Raw genomic sequence first — 15,014 nt, forward strand, 5'->3', positions numbered from 1 at the left:
TCAGATGAAACCAAAATATAACTTTTTGGTAAAAACTCAACTCGTCGTGTTTGGAGGACAAAGAATGCTGAGTTGCATCAAAAGAACACCATACCTACTGTGAAGCATGGGGGTGGAAACATCATGCTTTGGGGCTGTTTTTCTGCAAAGGGACCAGGACGACTGATCCGTGTATAGGAAAGAATGAATGGGGCCATGTATCGTGAGATTTTGAGTGAAAACCTCCTTCCATCAGCAAGGGCATTGAAGATGAAACGTGGCTGGGTCATTCAGCATGACAATGATCCTAAACACACCGCCCGGTTAACGAAGGAGTGGCTTCGTAAGAAGCATTTCAAGGTCCTGGAGTGGCCTAGCCAGTCTCCAGAACTCAACCCCATAGAAAATCTTTGGAGGGAGTTGAAAGTCCGTGTTGCCCAGCGACAGCCCCAAAACATCACTGCTCTAGAGGAGATCTGCATGGAGGAATGGGCCAAAATACCAGCAACAGTGTGTGAAAACCTTGTGAAGACTTACAGAAAACGTTTGACCTGTGTCATTGCCAACAAAGGGTATATAACAAAGTATTGAGAAACTTTTGTTATTGACCAAATACTTATTTTCCACCATAATTTGCAAATAAATTCATTAAAAATCCTACAATGTGATTTTCTGGATTTTTTTTCTCAATTTGTCTGTCATAGTTGACGTGTACCTATGATGAAAATTACAGGCCTCTCTCATCTTTTTAAGTGGGAGAACTTGCACAATTGGTGGCTGACTAAATACTTTTTTTCCCCACTGTATGTATGTATGTATGTATGTATGCATGGATGCATGTATGTACAGTTGAAGTCGGAAGTTTACATACACCTTAGCCAAATACATTTAAACTCTGTTTTTCACAATTCCTGACATTTAATCCTAGTAAAAATTCCCCGTCTTAGGTCAGTTAGGATCACCACTTTATTTTAAGAATGTGAAATGTCAGAATAATAGTAGAGAGAATTACTCAGCTTTTAATGTCTTTCATCACATTCCCAGTGGGTTAGAAGTTTAAGTACCCTCAATTAGTATTTGGTAGCATTGCCTTTAAATTGGTTAACTTGGGTCAAACGTTTCGGGTAGCCTTCCACAAGCTTCCCACAATAAGTTGGGTGAATTTTGGCCCATTCCTCCTGACAGAGCTGGTGTAACTGAGTCAGGTTTGTTGGCCTCCTTGCTCGCACACGCCTTTTCAGTTCTGCCCACACATGTTCTATAGGATTGAGGTCAGGGCTTTGTGATGGCCACTCCAATACCTTGACTTTGTTGTCCTTAAGCCATTTTGCCACAGCTTTGGAAGTATGCTTGTGGTCATTGTCCAGTTGGAAGACCCATTTGCGACCCAGCTTTAACTTCCTGACTGATGTCTTGAGATGTTGCTTTAATACAGTGGGGAGAACAAGTATTTGATACACTGCCGATTTTGCAGGTTTTCCTACTTACAAAGCATGTAGAGGTCTATCATTTCTATCATAGATACACTTCAACTGTGAGAGACGGAATCTAAAACAAAAATACAGGAAATCACATTGTATGATTTTTAAGTAATTAATTTGCAATTTATTGCATGACATAAGTATTTGATACATCAGAAAAGCAGAACTTAATATTTGGTACAGAAACCTTTGTTTGCAATTACAGAGATCATAAGTTTCCTGTAGGTCATGACCAGGTTTGCACACACTGCAGCAGGGATTTTGGCCCACTCCTCCATACAGACCTTCTCCAGATCCTTCAGGTTTCGGGGCTGTAGCTGGGCAATACGGACTTTCAGCTCCCTCCAAAGATTTTCTATTGGGTTCAGGTCTGGAGACTGGCTAGGCAACTCCAGGACCTTGAGATGCTTCTTATGGAGCCACTTCTTAGTTGCCCTGGCTGTGTGTTTCGGGTCGTTGTCATGCTGGAAGACTCAGCCACGACCCATCTTCAATGCTCTTACTGAGGGAAGGAGGTTGTTGGCCAAGATCTCGCAATTCATGGCCCCATCCATCCTCCCCTCAATACGGTGCAGTCGTCCTGTCCCCTTTGCAGAAAAGCATCCCCAAAGAATGATGTTTCCACCTCCATGCTTCACGGTTGGGATGGTGTTCTTGGGGTTGTACTCATCCTTCTTCTTCCTCCAAACACGGCGAGTGGAGTTTAGACCAAAAAGCTCTATTTTTGTCTCATCAGACCACATGACCTTCTCCCATTCCTCCTCTAGATAATCCAGATGGTCATTGGCAAACTTCAGACGGGCCTGGACATGCGCTGGCTTGAGCAGGGGGATCTTGTGTGCGCTGCAGGATTTTAATCCATGACGGCGTAGTGTGTTACTAATGGTTTTCTTTGAGACTGTGGTCCCAGCTCTCTTCAGGTCATTGACCAGGTCATGCCGTGTAGTTCTGGGCTGATCCCTCACCTTCCTCATGATCATTGATGCCCCACGAGGTGAGATCTTGCATGGAGCCCCAGACCGAGGGTGATTGACCGTCATCTTGAACGTCTTCCATTTTCTAATAATTGCGCCAACAGTTGTTGCCTTCTCACCAAGCTGCTTGCCTATTATCCTGTAGCCCATCCCAGCCTTGTGCAGGTCTACAATGTTATCCCTGATGTCCTTACACAGCTCTCTGGTCTTGGCCATTGTGGAGAGGTTGGAGTCTGTTTGATTGAGTGTGTGGACAGGTGTCTTTTATACAGGTAACGAGTTCAAACAGGTGCAGTTAATACAGGTAATGAGTGGAGAACAGGAGGGCTTCTTAAAGAAAAACTAACAGGTCTGTGAGAGCCGGAATTCTTACTGGTTGGTAGGTGATCAAATACTTATGTCATGCAATAAAATGCAAATTAATTACTTAAAAATCATACAATGTGATTCATCAGACCAGAGGACATTTCTCCAAAAAAGTACGATCTTTGTCCCCATGTGCAGTTGCAAACCGTAGTCTGGCTTTTTTATGGCGGTTTTGGAGCAGTGGCTTCTTCCTTGCTGAGCGGCCTTTCAGGTTACGTCGATATAGGACTCTTTTTACTGTGGACATAGATACTTTTGTACCTGTTTTATCCAGCATCTTCACAAGGTCCTTTGCTGTTGTTCTGGGATTTATTTGCACTATTCGCACCAAAGTACGTTCATCTCTAGGAGACAGAACGAGTCTCCTTCCTGAGCGGTATGACGGCTGCGTGGTCCCATGGTGTTTATACTTGCGTACTATTGTTTGTACAGATGAACGTGGTACCTACAGGCATTTGGAAATTGCTCCCAAGGATGAACCAGACTACAATTATTTTTCTGAGGTCTTGGCTGATTTCTTTTGATTTTCCCCTGATGTCAAGCAAAGAGGCACTGAGTTTGAAGGTAGGCCTTGAAATACATCCACAGGTACACCTTCAATTGACTCAAATGATGTCAATTAGCCTATCAGAAGCTTCTAAAGCCATGACATCATTTTCTGGAATTTTCCAAGCTGTTTAAAGGGCACAGTCAACTTAATGTATGTAAACTTCTGACCCACTGGAATTGCGACACAGTGAATTATATAAGTGAAATAATCTGTCTGTAAACAATTGTTGGAAAAATGACTTGTGTCATGCACAAAGTAGATGTCCTAACCGACTTGCCAAAACTATAGTTTGTTAACAAGAAATTTGTGGAGTGGTTGAAAAACGAGTTTTAATGACTCCAACCTAAGTGTATGTAAACTTCCGACTTCAACTGTATGCATGTATGTACAGTGAGGGAAAAACTATTTGATCCCCTGCTGATGTTGTACGTTTGCCCACTGACAAAAGAAATGATCAGTCTATAATTTTAATGGTAGGGTTATTTGAACAGTGAGAGACGGAACAAAAACAAAAAAATCCAGAAAAAAATGCATGTCAAAAATGTTATTAATTGATTTGCATTTTAAATGAGGGAAATAAGTATTTGACCCCTCTGCAAAACATGACTTAGTACTTGGTGGCAAAACCCTTGTTGGCAATCACAGAGGTCAGACGTTTCTTGTAGTTGGCCACCAGGTTTGCACACATCTCAGGAGGGATTTTGTCCCACTCCTCTTTGCAGATCTTCTCCAAGTCATTAAAGTTGAGGCTGACGTTTGGCAACTCGAACCTTCAGCTCCCTCCACAGATTTTCTATGGGATTGAGGTCTGGAGACTGGCAAGGCCACTCCAGGACCTTAATGTGCTTCTTTTTGAGCCACTCCTTTGTTGCCTTGGCCGTGTGTTTTGGGTCATTGTCATGCTGGAATACCCATCCACGATCCATTTTCAATGCCCTGGCTGAGGGAAGGAGGTTCTCACCCAAGATTTGACGGTACATGGCCCCGTCCATCGTCCCTTTGATGCGGTGAAGTTGTCCTGTCCCCTTATCAGAAAAACACCCCCAAAGCATAATGTTTCCACCTCCATGTTTGACGGTGGGGATGGTGATCTTGGGGTCATAGGCAGCATTCCTCCTCCTCCAAACACGGCGAGTTGAGTTGATGCCAAAGAGCTCCATTTTGGTCTCATCTGACCACAACACTTTCACCCAGTTCTCCTCTGAATCATTCAGATGTTCATTGGCAAACTTCAGACGGGCATGTATATGTGCTTTCTTGAGCAGGGGGACCTTGCGGGCGCTGCAGGATTTCCTTCACGGCGTAGTGTGTTACCAATTGTTTTCTTGGTGACTATGGTCCCAGCTGCCTTGAGATCATTGACAAGATCCTCCCGTGTAGTTCTGGGCTGATTCCTCACCGTTCTCATGATCATTGCAACTCCACGAGGTGAGATCTTGCATGGAGCCCCAGGCCGAGAGAGATTGACAGTTATTTTGTGTTTCTTTCATTTGCAAATAAATCGCACCAACTGTCACCTTCTCACCAAGCTGCTTGGCGATGGTCTTGTAGCCCATTCCAGCCTTGTGTAGGTCTACAATATTCTTCTGTGGACAGGTGTCTTTTATACAGGTAACAAGCTGAGATTAGGAGCACTCCCTTTTAAGAGTGTGCTCCTAATCTCAGCTCGTTACCTGTATAAAAAGACACCTGGGAGCCAGAAATCTTTGATTGAGAGGGGGTCAAATACTTATTTCCCTCATTAAAATGCAAATCAATTTATAACATTTTTTACATGCGTTTTTCTGGATTTTTTTGTTGTTATTCTGTCTCTCACTGTTCAAATAAACCTACCATTACAATTATAGACTGATCATTTCTTTGTCAGTGGGCAAACGTACAAAATCAGCAGGGGATCAAATACTTTTTCCAGACTGACTGACTGACTGACTGACTGTATATATATATATATATATATATAAGTCAGCAAAAAAGAAACGTCCCTTTTTCAGGACCCTGTCTTTCAAAGATAACTCGTAAAAATCCAAATAACTTCACAGATCTTCATTGTAAAAGGTTTAAACACTGTTTCCCATGCTTGTTCAATGAACCATAAACAATTAATGAACATGCACCTGTGGAATGGTGGTTAAGACACTAACAGCTTACAGACAAGTAAGGTCACAGTTATGAAAACTTAGGACACTAAAGAGGCCTTTCTACTGACTCTGAAAAACACCAAAAGAAAGATGCCCAGGGTCCCTGCTCATCTGCGTGAACGTGCCTTAGGCAAGCTGCAAGGAGGCATGAGGACTGCAGATGTGACCAGCGCAATAAATTGCAATGTCCATACTGTGAGACGCCTAAGACAGCGCTACAGGGAGACAGGACGTACAGCTGATCGTCCTCGCAGTGGCAGACCACGTGTAACAACACCTTCACAGGATCGGTACATCCAAACATCACACCTGCGGGACAGGTACTGGATGGCAACAACAACTGCCCGAGTTACACCAGGAACGCACAATCCCTCCATCAGTGCTCAGACTGTCCGCAATAGGCTGAGAGAGGCTGGACTGAGGGCTTGTAGGCCTGTTGTAAGGCAGGTCCTCACCAGACATCACCGGCAACGTCACCTATGGACACAAACCCACTGTCGCTGGACCAGACAGGATTGGCAGAAAGTGCTCTTCATTGACGAGTCGCGGTTTTGTCTCACCAGGGGTGATGGTCGGATTCGCGTTTATCATCAAAGGAATGAGCGTTAAGTGAAGTAGACCAAAAGATCCTCAAAACCTAGACATCATGCCGAGATCCAAAGAAATTCAGGAACAAATGAGAAAGAAAGTAATTGAGATCCATCAGTCTGAAAAGGTTATAAAGCCATTTCTAAAGCTTTGGGACTCCAGCGAACCACAGTGAGAGCCATTATCCACAAATGGCGAAAATATGGAACAGTGGTGAACCTTCCCAGGAGTGGCCGGCCGACCAAAATTACCCCAAGAGCACAGCGACGACTCATCCAAGAAGTCACAAAAGACCGCACAACAACATCCAAAGAGCTGCAGGCCTCACTTGCCTCAGTTAAGGTCAGTGTTCATGACTCCGCCATAAGAAAGAGACTGGGCAAAAATGGCCTGCATGGCAGAGTTCCAAGACGAAAACCACTGCTGAGCAAAAAGAACATTAAGGCTTGTCTCATTTTTGCCAGAAAACATCTTGATGATACCCAAGACCTTTGGGAAAATACTCTGTGGACTGACGAGACAAAAGTTGAACTTTTTGGAAGGTGTGTGTCCCATTACATCTGGCGTAAAAGTAACACCGCATTTCAGAAAAAGAACATCATACCAACAGTAAAATATGGTGGTGGTAGTGTGATGGTCTGGGCCTGTTTTGCTGCTTCAGGACCTGGAAGACTTGCTGTGATAAATGGAACCATGAATTCTGCTGTCTTCCAAAAAATCCTGAAGGAGAATGTCCGGCCATCTGTTCGTGACCTCAAGCTGAAGCGAACTTGGGTTCTACAGCAGGACAATGATCCAAAACACACCAGCAAGTCCACCTCTGAATGGCTGAAGAAAAACAAAATGAAGACTTGAGTGGCCTAGTCAAAGTGCTGACCTGAATCCTATTGAGATGCTGTGGCATGACCTTAAAAAGGCAGTTCATGCTCGAAAACCCTCCAATGTGGCTGAATTACAACAATTCTGCAAAGATGAGAGGGCCAAAATTCCTCCACAGCGCTGTAAAAGACTCATTGCAGGTTATCGCAAACGCTTGATTGCAGTTGTTGCTGCTAAGGGTGGCCCAACCAGTTATTAGGTTGTAGGGGCAATCACTTTTTCACACAGGGCCATGTGGGTTTGGATTTTGTTTTCCGTTAATAATAACAACCTTAATTTCAAAACTGTATTTTGTGTTTACTTGTGTTATCTTTGACTAATATTTAAATCTGTTTGATCTGAAACATTTAAGTGTGACAAACATGCAAACAAATAAGAAATCAGGAAGGGGGCAAACACTTTCACACCACTGTATACAGTGCATTCGGAAAGTATTCAGACCCCTTGGCTTTTTCCACATTTTGTAAATAGTTTCCCCCCCCCACAATCTACACACAATACCCCATAATGACAAAGCAAAAACAGGTTTTAGAAATGTTTGCAAATGTATTTAAAAAAAGCATGTGTTGAAGCACATTTGGCAGCGATTACAGCCTCAAGTCTTCTTGTGTATGAAGCTACAAGCTTGGTATACCAGTATTTGGGGAGTTTCTCACATTCTTCTCTGCAGATCCTCTCTAGCTCTGTCAGGTTGGATTCAGAGCGTTGCTGCACAGCTATTTTCAGGTCTCTCCAGAGATGTTCGATCGGGTTCAAGTCTGGTCTCTGGCTGGGCCACTCAAGGACATTCAGAGAGTTGTCCCGAAGCCACTCCTGCGTTGTCTTGGCTGTGTGCTTAGGGTTGTTGTTCTGTTGGAAGGTGAACCGTCGCCCCAGTCTGAGGTCCTGAGCTCTCTGGAGCAGGTTTTCACCTAGGATCTCTCTGTACTGCTCCGTTCATCTTTCCCTCGATCCTGACTAGACTTCCAGTCCCTGCCGCTGAAAAACAACCCCACAGCACCATGCTGCCGGCCATTCCCTCCCCTACCCTGGACGACGCTGGGCCAATTGTGCGCCGCCCCATGGGTCTCCCGGTCGCGGCCGGCTACGATAGAGCCTGGATTTGAACCAGGATCTCTAGTGGCACAGCCTTAGACCACTGCGCCACTCGAGAGTCCACTGCGCCAATCAGTTGTGTTGTGACAAGGTAGGGGGGGTATACAGAAGATAGCCCTATTTGGTAAAAGACAAAGTCCATATTATGAACAGCTCAAATAAGCAAAGAGAAATGACAGTCCATCATTACTTTAAGACATGAAGGTCAGTCAATACCAACCATTTCAAGAACTTTGAAAGTTTCTTCAAGTGCAGTCACAAAAACCATCAAGTGCTATGATGAAACTGGCTCTCATGAGGACCGCCACAGGAATGGAAGACCCAGAGTTACCTCTGCTGCAGAGGATAAGTTCATTACAGTTACCAGCCTCAGAAATTGCAGCCTAAATAAATGCTTCACAGAGTTCAAGTAACAGACACATCAACATCAATTGTTCAGAGGAGACTGTATGAATCAGGCCTTCATGGTCGAATTGCTGCAAAGAAACCACTACTAAAGGACACCAATAATAAGAAGAGACTTGCTTGGACAAAGAAACACGAGCAATGGACATTAGACCGGTGGAAATGTGTCCTTTGGTCTGGAGTCCAAATCTGAGATTTTTGGTTTCAACTGCTGTGTCTTTGTGAGACGCGGTGTGGATGAACGGATGATCTCCGCATGTGTATTTACCACCGTAAAGCATGGAGGAGGAGGTATTATGGTGTGGGGGTGCTTTGCTGGTGACACTGTCTCTGATTTATTTAGAATTCAAGGCACACTTAACCAGCATGGCTACCATAGCATTCTGCAGCGATACGCCATCCCATCTGGTTTGGGCTTAGTGGGACTATCATTTGTTTTTCAACAGGACAATGACCCAACACACCTCCAGGCTGTGTAAGGGCTATTTGACCAAGAAGGAGAGTGATGGAGTGCTGCATCAGATGACCTGACCTCCACAATCCCCCGACCTCAACCAAATTGAGATGGTTTGGGATGAGTCGGACAGCAGAGTGAAGGAAAAGCAGCCAAGAAGTGCTCAGCATGTGGGAACTACTTTAAGACTGTTGGAAAAGCATTCCAAGTTAAGCTGGTTGAGAGAATGCCAAGATTGTGCAAAGCTGTCATCAAGGATTCACAAGGGTGGCTATTTGAAAAATCTCAAAATTAAAATACAACACTTTTTTGGTTACTACATGATTCCATATGTGTTATTTCATAGTTTTGATGTCTTCACTATTATTCTACAATGTAGAATATAGTACAAATAAAGAAAAACCCTTGAATGAGTAGGTGTTCTAAAACTTTTGACCGGTAGTGTATGTAAATAAGCCAATCTGTTTTTTTTTTTTTACATTTGCAAAAATGTCTATGAACCTGTTTTTGCTTTGTCATTATGGGGTATTGTGTGTAGATTTAATCAATTTTAGAATAAGGCTGTAACGTAACAAATGTGGAAAAAGTCAAGGGGTTTGAATACTTTCCGAATGCACTGTATGTGTGTGTATATATATATATATATATATATACACATATATAGATAGTGAGGGAAAAAAGTATTTGATCCCCTGCTGATTTGGTACGTTTGCCCACTGACAAAGAAATGATCAGTCTATAATTTTAATGGTAGGTTTATTTGAACAGTGAGAGACAGAATAACAACAAAAAAATCCAGAAAAACGCATGTCAAAAATGTTATAAATTGATTTGCATTTTAATGAGGGAAATAAGTATTTGACCCCCTCTCAAATCAGAAAGATTTCTGGCTCCCAGGTGTCTTTTACACTCTTAAAGGGAGTGCTCCTAATCTCAGTTTGTTACCTGTATAAAAGACACCTGTCCACAGAAGCAATCAATCAATCAATCAGATTCCAAACTCTCCACCATGGCCAAGACCAAAGAGCTCTCCAAGGATGTCAGGGACAAGATTGTAGACCTACACAAGGCTGGAATGTGCTACAAGACCATCGCCAAGCAGCTTGGTGAGAAGTTGACAACAGTTGGTGCGATTATTCGCAAATGGAAGAAACACAAAAGAACTGTCAATCTCCCTCGGTCTGGGGCTCCATGCAAGATCTCACCTCGTGGAGTTGTAATGATCATGAGAACGGTGAGGAATCAGCCCATAACTACACGGGAGGATCTTGTCAATGATCTCAAGGCAGCTGGGACCATAGTCACCAAGAAAACAATTGGTAACACACTACGTCGTGAAGGACTGAAATCCTGCAGCGCCCGCAAGGTCCCCCTGCTCAAGAAAGCACATATACAGGCCCGTCTGAAGTCTACCAATGAACATCTGAATGATTCAGAGGAGAACTGGGTGAAAGTGTTGTGGTCAGATGAGACCAAAATGGAGCTCTTTGGCATCAACTCAACTCGCCGTGTTTGGAGGAGGAGGAATGCTGCCTATGATCCCCAAGAACACCATCGAACATAGAGGTGGAAACATTATGCTTTGGGGGTGTTTTTCTGCTAAGGGGACAGGACAACTTCACCGCATCAAAGGGACGATGGACAGGGCCATGTACCGTCAAATCTTGGGTGAGAACCTCCTTACCTCAGCCAGGGCATTGAAAATGGGTCGTGGATGGGTATTCCAGCATGACAATGACCCAAAACACACAGCCAAGGCAACAAAGAAGTGGCTCAAGAAGAAGCACATTAAGGTCCTGGAGTGGCCTAGCCAGTCTCCAGACCTTAATCCCATACAAAATCTGTGGAGGGAGCTGAAGGTTCGAGTTGCCAAACGTCAGCCTCGAAACCTTAATGACTTGGAGAAGATCTGCAAAGAGGAGTGGGACAAAATCCCTCTTGAGATGTGTGCAAACCTGGTGGCCAACTACAAGAAATGTCTGACCTCTGTGATTGCCAACAAGGGTTTTGCCACCAAGTACTAAATCATGTTTTGCAGAGGGGTCAAATACTTATTTCCCTAATTAAAATGCAAATCAATTCATAACATTTTTGACATGCGTTTTTCTGGATTTTTTTGTTGTTATTCTGTCTCTCACTGTTCAAATAAACCTACCATTAAAATTATAGACTGATAATTTATTTGTCAGTGGGCAAACGTACAAAATCAGCAGGGGATCAAATACTTTCTTCCCTCACTGTATATACACACACACACACACACACACACACACACACACACACACACACACACACACACACACCTCTTTATTTAGGCTGATGGCATGACGTTGAAACAATGACATTGATTCAAATACAACATGTTACCATCAACATTGAAACAAGGTCAAATAAAATGTCTATTCAAATATACAATTCTAAATAATTTCAACCACGAGATTCTTTCAGTTTCTATGTGGAATTTTCAACGCAATTTCTACGTATACATAGTTCTGATGATTAGGTTGAAATTAAGTTGATGTAACAACCTGTTAGTCAGGTTAAGTCAATGAATTTAAGTTTTCCCTAATTTCAATGTTTACAAAGTAGGTTGAAATTAGATGAACAATACTGGTTGATGACTTTTTTCAAATCAAATGTCACAATGCATTGACAAATTACATTGAAACAACATTGATTCAACCAGTGTGTGCCCAATGGTTATTATCTAGGCACTAGGGGTAAATACAGCGCAATGGACCTAGTGAGACAAAAATGAAATGCCTTGACAGCACTCTAATCACTGGTTTAGATGACTTAGTAATGTGAGCCTGTATGATAAGCTCTGAGAGTCACAGATAAACAAGTTCAAAATAAAGGAGAAACTGACCTTGTTGTCTATTGAGACAAACTGCTTTGTACATAGAAAGGGAACACACCCTAAAGCTAATGTGAAAGCGCCATGTGACTGGGAGAATGGGATGAAAGGACATCAACAATGAGTATTTCTTAAAAGATACTCTGGCGTATCCCGAGACAAACTAATACCTACAGTGTAATTCTTTACGTTGATCTTCACTCCAGCTTTGGCTCCTCCAAATGGCACATCTGAAGGAATTAAAAATGGACGGGGTTACATCAGAAAAAACACAATAGGCTATATAAACACTTATGTCTGGAGGACTTAGGTCTTGAAGATATAGGCTAGGCCTATAAAAGCACTTACCCACGACAGCACATTTGTATGTCATCAGCGAGGCCAGGGCTTTCACCTCGTCGACAGACACCTCGGTGCTGTAGCGGATACCTGAAACATACAACATGACAGTTCTTTTTATTTTTTTTCACCTTTATTTAACCAGGTAAGCCAGTTGAGAACAAGTTCTCATTTACAACTGCGACCTGGCCAAGATAAAGCAAAGCAGTGCGATAAAAACAACAGAGTTACATATGGAATAAACAAAAACGTACAGTCAATAATACAATAGAAAATCTATATACAGTGTGTGCAAATGTAGTAAGTTATGGAGGCAAGGCAATAAATAGGCTATAGTGCAAAATATAATTACAATTAGTATTAACACTGGAATGATAGATGTGCAAGAGATGATGTGCAAATAGAGATACTGGGGTGCAAATGAGCAAAATAAATAACAATATGGGGATGAGGTAGTTGGGTGGGCTAATTTCAGATGGGCTGGTGCAGTGATCGGTAAGGTGCTCTGACAACTGATGCTTAAAGTTAGTGAGGGAGATAAGAGTCTCCAGCTTCAGAGATTTTTGCAATTCGTTCCAGTCATTGGCAGCAGAGAACTGGAAGGAATGGCAGCCGAAGCGAGGTGTGAAACCTGTGATATCAGACTTGGCTGAAAAACTACTCTCTAGCTAGAGTAGGTGTGTATGAGAATTAGGAAAATGGTATCCCTGAACTTTATACATGATGAAAACAATATGCCTAATAAGTTGCTGTACAGCAAAACAAGTGAAATGTGCACACTATCCACTATTTAAAACCAGAGAGCCCACTCCTCCATTAGCTTAACAGTTTGGTATTTTATTCTCCAACACAAGAGGTGGACTAAAGCAATTAGCCTACTCACACACAATCACAAGCTAGGGGGTATTTTGTGCCCTAACCAGTCTCAGAACGGCAGAGCCACTCTGATAATGAAATGTACTTTTTAGAGGAGCATGAGGGGGGAGAGAAAATGAGGGGTATCTAAAGTTACCACGTCTAATGCAGGTTAGCCCTCGTCTATGCCAGCCCAGTCTGTTCTGGAACAAGACCACATTTTTGTACAAAATCCAAACACTCCATTTCATACTAGGCCTCTCGTAGATATCACAAGTTGTCAGTTTTACTGCACAAAATGGTTGCAGTTGCCCAGTGTCAGAGTCACAGTAGGCAAAATGTCCTTTCGTAGGATAGCCGGAGGCAGTCATTATTAGCCGTCGGGTGATTGGTTGAGCCTTCTTGAGTGTGTGACATCACTACGAGCCCTTACCAAAACAATTGCGGACAATCTCTTCCCCCCCGGATCTAAAACCAGTAGTAACCACCAACTTCAATGAGTGATCTTAAAAATGAAAAGACATCTAATATTCCCGCATCCCAATAACATTGTCGCCAAGGAGGGCTTGTTAGCTAGCTATAGGGTTTGAGTCACCTCAGCCATTTTCTGCATCTAGACTCGGGAGCTCATGGGCATAGACATGTCACATAGGCTTCAGGTGCCAGCTGGTTAGATATGATTCCACCATGGGCAACAACTGGCTACTAGTTTGGTTTCACCAAAATATGTTAAACTAATAGCTAGTATATCCAGTGACCACCGCATTTAGAAGGATAGCTACTGAATGAGTAGCCAAGTAGCTTGCTAACAGTTAGCTAATGGTGGACGCCAAACAACACGGTAGCTAGACTTGGGAGCTCATGGGCACACGGGCTACAATAGCCAACTGGTTAGAAATAAGAACACCATTGGCAACAACTGGTGACTAGTTCATTTTCAGACATACAGTACCAGTCAAAAGTTTGGACACCTACTCATTCAAGGGTTTTCTTTATTTTTACTATTTTCTACATTGTAGAATAATACTGAAGACATTAAAACTATGAAATAACACATATGGAATCATGTAGTAACCAAAAAAGTGCTAAACAAATCAAAATATATTTGAGATTCTTCAAAGTAGCCACCCTTTGCCTTGATGACAGCTTTGCACACTCTTGGCATTCTCTCTACCAGCTTCTTGAGGAACGCTTTTCCATCAGTCTTGAAGGAGTTCCTACATATGCTGAGCACTTGTTGGCTGCTTTTCCTTCACTCTGCGGTCCAGCTCATCCCAAACCATCTCAATTGGGTTGAGTTCGGATGATTGTGGAGGCCAGGTCATCTGATGCAGCACTCCATCACTCTCCTTCTTGGTCATATAGCCCTTACACAGCTTGGAGGTGTGCAAACCAGATGGGATGGTGTATCGCTGCAGAATGCTAATGGTAGCCATGCTGGTTAAGTGTGCCTTGAATTCTAAATAAATCACAGACAGTGTCACCAGCAAAGCATCCCCCACACCATCACACCTCCTCATTCATGCTTCAGGGTGAGAACCACACATGCAGAGATCATCCGTTCACCTACTCTGCGTCTCACAAAGCCACAGCAGTTGGAACCAAAAATCTCACATGTGTACTCAGACCAAAAGGACAGATTTCCACCGGTCTAATTGCTCGTGTTTCTTGACCCAAGCAAGTATTTTGTTCTTATTGGTGTCCTTTAGTAGTGGGTTCTTTGCAGCAATTTGACCATGAAGGCCTGATTCACGCAGTCTCCTCTGAACAGTTCATGTTGAGACGTGTCTGTTACTTAAACTCTTTTGAAGCATTTATTTAGCCTGCAATTTCTGAGGCTGGTAACTCTAATGAACTTATCCTCTGCAGCAGATGTAACTCTGGGTCTTCCTTTCCTGTGGCGGTCCTCATGAGAGCCAGTTTCATCATAGCGCTTGATGGTTTTTGCGACTGCACTTGAAGAAACTTTCAAAGTTCTTGACATTTTCCAGATTGACTGACCTTCATGTCTTAAAGTAATGATGGACTGTTGTTTCTGTTTGCTTATTTGAGCT

The 15,014-nt window shown here is 42.9% G+C and overlaps 1 protein-coding gene across 1 annotated transcript in view; it reads right to left on the reverse strand.

Moving 5' to 3' along the window:
• Positions 1-15,014, reverse strand: part of LOC311110709 (glutamate dehydrogenase, mitochondrial-like) — a 49,292-nt gene that overhangs the window by 20,194 nt on the left and 14,084 nt on the right. Inside the window, exons 2-3 of the mRNA XM_084153266.1 lie at positions 12,115-12,195; positions 11,941-11,996 (exon numbers count right to left, since the gene is read on the reverse strand). Coding sequence (XP_084009392.1) covers positions 11,941-11,996; positions 12,115-12,195 — 137 coding nt within the window. The remainder of the gene's footprint in view (positions 1-11,940; positions 11,997-12,114; positions 12,196-15,014) is intronic.

This window comes from Coregonus lavaretus (genome assembly GCF_964263955.1).
Source record: "Coregonus lavaretus genome assembly, chromosome: 36".
NCBI lineage: Eukaryota > Metazoa > Chordata > Actinopteri > Salmoniformes > Salmonidae > Coregonus > Coregonus lavaretus.